At 40.6% G+C, this 7566-nt stretch overlaps 1 protein-coding gene across 1 annotated transcript; it reads right to left on the reverse strand.

Moving 5' to 3' along the window:
* Window positions 1-2653: 2653 nt before the first annotated feature.
* On the reverse strand, window positions 2654-7228 carry LOC141777419 (von Willebrand factor C domain-containing protein 2-like). The gene is made up of 4 exons (XM_074651647.1): window positions 6653-7228; window positions 5385-5514; window positions 4540-5135; window positions 2654-3785 (listed from the first exon to the last, which is right to left on the reverse strand). The coding sequence occupies exons 1-3, from the start codon at window positions 7007-7009 to the stop codon at window positions 4945-4947; spliced, it is 678 nt and encodes a 225-aa protein (XP_074507748.1). The 5' UTR covers window positions 7010-7228; the 3' UTR covers window positions 2654-3785; window positions 4540-4944.
* Between the last annotated feature and the right edge of the window lie 338 nt (window positions 7229-7566).

Raw genomic sequence — 7566 nt, forward strand, 5'->3', positions numbered from 1 at the left:
AACACACAAACTATGAAATAAGACAACCCACTCAGTTTCTTATGGGCTGCCCGGATCAGAAAACATGTGATTCAACAAGCCATTCAGATTTGGCTCCCCTTCCTATGTCATGCATACATGCAGGCTCATTAGAGTATATCGCCCATGGGTGAGAACTACCTTTGTAAAGGTGCACCATATTTTTCTCGCAAGCCAATCAGAGCAGACTCAACTTTTTCGGGAGGGGGTCTTAAAGAGACAGGTGCAAAAACTGAGCATTTCAGACCGACAGTGAATACAGGTATATTCAGACATGAGAAAAATAAGGTGTTTTTTGAACATTGAAGCATGAAAACATGTTCGAAGTATGAACCTGAAAATGAGCATGATATGTCCCCTATAAAAACATATCCATTTTGGATTTCTGGATCCATTATGGACACATTTGCCAACTACGGCGTTGCATTTTGTTCACAAATTCAAATGGGAAATGAATGAAAAATGACTCTGGAACCAGCAGCTCCTTCCACTTCAACGCTATTAGACTCTCCCTTCCTCCTAAATGCCCACTTTCAATCCCGACACCTCCAGTTTATAAAGCAAGCTTTCTCAGGTCTCAAGCCCAAGCTGAGATAACCCTGATTACCCGATTTATTTTTTATTTTGCTCCCTCCACAGAAGATGTTGTACAGCTGTTTTCACAGGCTGAGTAGTACTCCTCATGATGAGTAAATTGAACTTTAAATTAAGATAAATTCTAGCTTCATCAAGGCTACTCTGACAATTTACAGGCAACCCTTTATGAGGTCAGTTACATGAAGAAAGTACAAGCTGAGCAGTGACAGTTAGTTTTGGAGACGATGACAGATGCAGCAAGAGAGGCCCTAGTGTGTATAAACAGTAACATGATGGGATATAGATGTAAGAGAGCAGCAACAGAAACTTCAACAAAAATAGTATTTGAAGCATTTCCTTTACTTGAGAATAAGAACAACCGTGAGGAGTGCTTGATGTTTCTTAACGGACTCTTGACTTTTGAAGCTGTTCCAGTTGTCGAGCACACCTCACGGGTGGTGAAGTATTGGAAACGCTTTTTCGAATACATTTCTTGCTGCAGAGAGCAGACAGACGGGACTTTCAGGCCTGTGGGCATTTTTAAAAACTTACTGTATCTCTAGCTATGTTTTTTTTTGTACATTGAATGTTGAAAATGTTATATCTTATATAGAATGCATTACGTCATATCAAACCTACTTTTTCTATACAATCAATAAATCTGAGTTAAAGATTATGTGATGGTGTTGTCAGGTGTGTGTGTGTGTGTTGCTTTTCTCAGGTTACTGAAGAAGACACTCGAACTCTGCTGGATGAATAGAAACTTCATAATGAGTTTTCACCTGCAGGCTGAGGTAATCCCAGAGCCTTTCAATGTAATATCGACAGTTTTTGGCACCCCTGTTTCCTGTTGCCATGACAACTCACATAAATGTGTTTCTGTGTGGTCCCGGTGACTTAGCAGACTAAAAGGCTAAACCACCTTTTGGATTACATTCGGCTTTACTTCTGCAGTCTTTCATTTTCTCGTCTTTAATCTCTTCTCTAATGCTACAAAGTGAAGCTTTCTCTCTTTTACTTTTTACTTCTTTTCTCATTCTTTTATTGTTTTGCGGGGGAGCACTGGTCCCAAACTGTCAGCAGAAAAGCTCTGCAGGGAAATAAGGATTTGGTTGTTTATTTGTTAGTTTGGATCCCCATTAGTTGCTTCCAGGGTAGCAATTATTCTTCTTGGGGTCCACACATAAAAACTAGGGCTGTCAGTCGATTCAAATATTTAATCATGATTAATCGCACATTTTTTATCTGTTGAAAATGTACCGAACGGGCAGATTTGTCAAGTATTTAATACTCTTATCAACATGGAAGTGGGCAAATATGCTGCTTTATGCAAACTTATGTATATATTTATTATCGGTAGTCAATTAACAACACAAAACAATGACAAATATTGTCCAGAAACCCTCACAGGTACTGCATTTAGCATAAAGAATATGCTCAAATCATAACATGGCAAACTCAAGCCCAACAGATGACAACAGCTGTCAGTGTGTCAGTGTGCTGACTTGACTATGACTTGCCCCAAACTGCATGTGATTATCATAAAGTGGGCATGTCTGTAAAGGGGAGACTCGTGGGTACCCGCACAACCCATTTTCATTCACATATCTTGAGGTCAGAGGTCAAGGGACCCCAAAATTTAGCGCAAGTACAGAGCGTTATTTGACCTTCGCAACAAGCTAATATGACATGGTATAGTACCAATGGATTCCTTATGTTTTCTAGTTTCTTATGATGCTAGTATCTCCACTCTAGCTTTAAAACTGAGCCTGCTACAACCTCCGAAAGATCAACTGCGTTAATGCGTTAAAGAAAATAGTGGCGTTAAAAAGAATTTGCGTTATTACCGCGTGAACTTTGACAGCCCGAATAAAAAAAAACACACAAACATTCATGAACACTCAACAACACAACCCACACGTGTCTCAACAAAACCCCAGATTCCCCTAACATCCACCCAGCACCCCTAGATCCCCCCGTACCCACAGAAACCTCTCAACCTCACAAGAAAAACATCAAATCGTTGAAATACAGTAAAAAGACGCAACTCGAGGAAAAACAAAGTGAGAGATTTTTAATGGACATGGAAAGGTGTTTTGATTTTGGAATATTTTACAAGATGCCAGTGTATATTACCAGCAGAACACACTACATGTTGGGTGTGATTCATATTGGTTCCCTTTTCTTATAGGCAGTAATTGAAGCTCCACTTGACATTTTTAGCTAATTCTGTTAGCTTTGGACGGAGCCAGGCTAGCTGTTTCTACCTGTTTCCAGTCTTTATGCTAAGCTAAGCTAACCTGCTGCTCGCTGTAGCTTCGTATTTACAGAACAGACATGAGAGTGGTTTCAATCTTCTCATCTTAACTCTCAGCAAGAAAGCAATATTTCACAAAATGTCAAACTCTTCCTTTAACCTTGTGTCATTCTGATTATTCGGTAATTAGGATGATAACTACGGAAGAACAGCTTTCAGATCTCACTCTTACACTGTTTGATTTGACTACCACTCCCCTCAAGGAAGCAAGAAAGAGTGTGTTCATTCATAAATTCTCCTGATAAAATAAGATTTAAAAGGTGTCCATAGCCGTAAAAGTTTCATCTTAATCCCAAACCTTGCATAAAGAAGCTTTTCGGGGAGAATCAAGTCAGTGAAACATGTCAGTTGTAATGATTCATACAGCAGCAGCTTGGGAGTCTTATATATAAAGTAAATGCCATTATAGGCTCCGACACTGCACATAAACGTTTAATAAGACAAGGTTATTTTTGGTTTTCATTCAAAGGTCCCTCATGATTAAAGTGGTAGATAATGACAAATAACAGTAGGAAAATCTGCTGCATATAAACCTATATCAAAATGACACCTCTTTTTCATCAAGATGTTTCTGAAGAAGTTAAATGACAACTGATAACAGTGCAAGGAAGGCTGTTTCTAGAAAAGGCTTCACATTCTTTCCACTAGTGAAAAATCAATAAAGCAGTTCATTACAGATTGTTTTTCCTGCTCTACAGTGTACATGCACAAATAACAACCCTGTTTTCAAATATCGCTCGTGTCTACAACTACTGTACGGTCATATGTTAGGCCATAGTCTCATACCTTATATTTCAATTAGCCTAGAAAATGAACTGCGGAATTTATAGGACAGTTACCACTTGTTAATTGCTTTGCTCAGCCATTTCCTCGTCTGAATTGCATCACAGCTGTGCATACATTTGGCTGGTGCATCAACCCGTGACAGGTCAATTACAATTTCTTATCATCCAATAATCTCATTGGTTTTGTTATGTTGCCAGTTTTTTCCCCCAAAGCAGTTGTCTGGAAATTGAAAATATGCCTCCTGGGCTTCTATAAAGTCTCTCTCTTAAAACATAGACTTTTTGAAGAAATCATAGTCGGGCAGATAAAATATAAAAGGGTAAATATCTGGAGTGTGGTCACCTTTTAAGGGTCAAGTTTGTTTGTTCTAGTTCCTGTCAGATTTGTTAAATTATGGATTTACCTATTGTTTTTACAGTACATCTTATTTTTACATCACTGCAGTCCATATTAAATGGAGAGGGCTTTAATCCTGTTTTCAGTGGTTTTCAAGGACTGTAATTACCTTCCCAGATAGCAGGGATTAAGTCTTCTTCTTACAGTACAGCACAGCCAGATTAAGGTATTGGGGGTCTATTGATCCTCCACCAACCACGCTCTATGCATCGTATACCTGGCCACAAGGTCTCTGTGCCTCAGTTAGTTTGTAGTAATTTGAGTAAACACAACTTATTTATGAATATGCACCATGGAAGCACAACATAAACTAAACTAATGAGGGTCTTATATCGAGATATTGACTCAGTGGCCGCCTACATGACAGGACCACAACGTTAGACAATAACGCCTTTGTTAATATTGTACTTTGCACTTAATCAAATTGCCAAAATCCACTGACATGCAGAGAACCTGGAGGTTTGACCGGTCTGTAAATCCGCCTTGAATTTCAACCTTGTTTGTAATATGCAGCTAAGGCCTGATAATGGGCCAGCCTTGTCCACCAAAGTGACAAATTCAGTGGGTCTCATCAGTATTTTGCAGAAATCTTGGATGAAAAGTCCTTGTGGAATGGCAGCTGATCTGTTCGGATGGCTTTTGGTGTTTTTTAAAATGATTAATTTGGTTCTTGTTTGGTTCTGTTCCCAAAAAACTGATGTAGAAAAAAGTTGAAAAAGTTGCATTTTATCCATTTCCAGCTGCACACGATGGACCGGCGTGTTCTTGATGGAAGGTGTGTAGTCGATCCGTCATCAGGGATATTTGTATATTTTAGGGTATAACAGCTGGTTCTCTGGTGACAGAGTGAATCAGTTTTTCTTGGTGGATGGTTGTTCAGGCGTACAGTTTTTGAGGCGGGAACAGGTGGCGAGGCGGTTTCCCTCCCAGTAGCCGGCATCCTGGCCGTCGTGACAGCGACACTTGGTGCAGGAGTCGACCCAGATGGGCTCTCCTGCAGGAATCACCTGTTTGCGTGATGCATCAGTGTAGCAGTTAGGACCTGGAGGGAGATGAGCAACAGAGGTAAGTGAAACTACAGCTGAACAGATACTACAAACAGGGGAGCAAATAAAGTCAAGTACACTCGGGATGAGTGTATGCATGCAAATGCTCAAATGCATTATAACTACACTTGACAGTGGTGTTAATACAGAGAGGTTAAATCTCCTGTGGCATCTCTGAGAGGCCCTCTGTGTTTTTTTTTTTACTTACTTTCTACATTTTTAGTTTTTCGCTATTTGCAACTTACCATCTCTGCATTCAGGGCAGCATGTGCCAGGCTGGTAAACAGGGTTGACACATGGTGGAGGGGCACAATCTGCAACTAGACAGCGGGCGATGCCATCACTGTCACAAGTGCACTGCTCACATTCTGATGGCTGGGAAAATGCATGCACACACACACGCACACACACACAAACAACGTGAGCATCATGGATCTCATTTCTAACCAGCACCTTTCACTGAGCCCTCCTCATGCCATCTCAAAAGGGGGCGCCATTCACCTCCAATCCCCAGCTGTATACTCGAGTTGCATACCAACATACCAGAACTCATTGGTTCAGAGTTTGGGAATACACTGAAAAAGGTGTATAAAGGTTTATAGGTATGGTTATAACACACAAGCTTAGGGAAACTGTGACATAAAGTTCCATTTTAAAAGTATGCTTGTGCATAGTTACACATTTGAATGATAGGCAACAGTAGAACAGGATGAAACCTGCATGACCTGAGGTTTACACATAAACAGTATTGAGCCGCTGCTCACCTTTTGTTTTTGTGATATGTGTGATAGACACTTTAGTTATTTACAATCTGGGTCTGCTGCATATTATCTAAAGCTGTCTCAACAACAAAAAAACTTGATATTAATTATGCTGTGTCTGGGGAATTTGACACGTTGTCCATGCCGTTCTTTTTAATAATGTGGTATTCCTTTAACATTTCAACAGTTGGACATTAGTCCTATACTAGTCTATACAAATATACTGTAAAGTATAGCTTTGCAGTGACATTTAAACCAAGTCTAAACATGATGACATTAAAGCCTTCATAAATGCTATAGTAATTAATTTGAGAGAAGCAAATTTAGATTTAGTGGCAATATGTAGCCTATGTAGGCCTTTTTTCCCAACAGAAGGACACACAGCATACTGCTGTATTTGTGTACTCTACCCTTACCTTTCAGGAAAGTTAGGAGAAACGCATTTTTAGATAAGGTAAAAACTATCAAGTGTGTTATAAGTAAATAGCAAAAATTAAGAAAAAAAATGAATATACTTAATCCCTTAGATTTTGCTTGAGACCTGAACTCCAAAAGTGGAAACACTGCGTTGTGTAGGCCAATATTTTGTGGTGGGTATTATTTCTATATTCTGATTCCATATGGGAAAAGACAACTAAGTAGCCTATAATGTCAAAACATTTAACGCCCTATAATAACAAGATGATCTATATGGTCACGCAGTCCCCATCCACCAAGCTATAGCTACCAGGTGTCTTTGTTTTCAGGATTACCTGGAAGTCCTGCCCCAGCTCGTACACCACTCCCCGGTACTCGCAGCCGATCTTCTCGCACCGTGGGCAGCAGTCGGTGGGGTAGTGGCTGACATGGATGCAGGCAGCCGGCAGAGAGGTGCACTCAGTGCGGGAGCATGCGGAGCCCTCGGTGGTGCATTCACACTGGGTGCAGTGATCCGAGTCCAGAAAATACCATTCTCCCACGAAGTAGATGCTGCCGTTAGCGTCGCAGGTGCTTTCCTGCTGTCCGGCCACTGAGAAGCCCAAACCGGCCTGTGCGTAAAGCAGCAGTGCCAAAACGGCCGTGCGCATTATTACGCGCTCCAAGGAAACGCGCTCGCTCGAAAAAAACATGATGATGTAATTTGATTCACCTTATTGTCCAAAAACAAAAAAAGTTGGGATTGGGTAGACAGATTGCAGAAGTTTGTTACATTGTTGGAGGCAAATATTCTTGGCGTTACTTCAGTCCTCCTTCCACAGCGGTGTACTACTACTGGGGCTGTGCAGACTTCTGCAAAGAGCCCGGAAGAGGGTGGACGGTGGACGATGGACGGTGGAGGGCGTAAAGTAAAGAGGGAAAGTTATATTCAATGCCTCTCTGAGGGTTCACACGACCAGCCTCAGCAGCATAAAGTATGTCCCTCCCACAATTTAACATCTTGAAAGAGGCCTATATAGTAAGTGCAGACTTTTACTAGAGCGCAGGTGGCCTAGTGTGTTCATTATGAGTGATTACTGATGTCTACAAAGCATATAATTGGGTATTTATAGGTAATTTGTGCAATTTTTATTACGTTTATGCAAAAGAGAAAAAACAACAACAAAAGGGTGTTAATGTAGGAGAAAAGTCTTGTAATCACCTTTTACAGTCACAAAACATCAGGACTTTTCATTGTCAGGTCTATTGG

This window comes from Sebastes fasciatus, chromosome 11 (genome assembly GCF_043250625.1).
Source record: "Sebastes fasciatus isolate fSebFas1 chromosome 11, fSebFas1.pri, whole genome shotgun sequence".
Lineage (NCBI taxonomy): Eukaryota > Metazoa > Chordata > Actinopteri > Perciformes > Sebastidae > Sebastes > Sebastes fasciatus.

Coding starts and splice junctions, on each gene's coding strand:
- LOC141777419 (XM_074651647.1), bottom strand. CDS start 7,009: ATGTTTTTTTCGAGCGAGCGCGTTTCCTTGGAGCGCGTAATAATGCGC. Junction 5,515..6,652: donor AGCTGGGGCAGGACTTCCAG/GTAATCCTGAAA, acceptor GCATTTTCCCAG/CCATCAGAATGTGAGCAGTG. Junction 5,136..5,384: donor CTGCCCTGAATGCAGAGATG/GTAAGTTGCAAA, acceptor ATCTCCCTCCAG/GTCCTAACTGCTACACTGAT.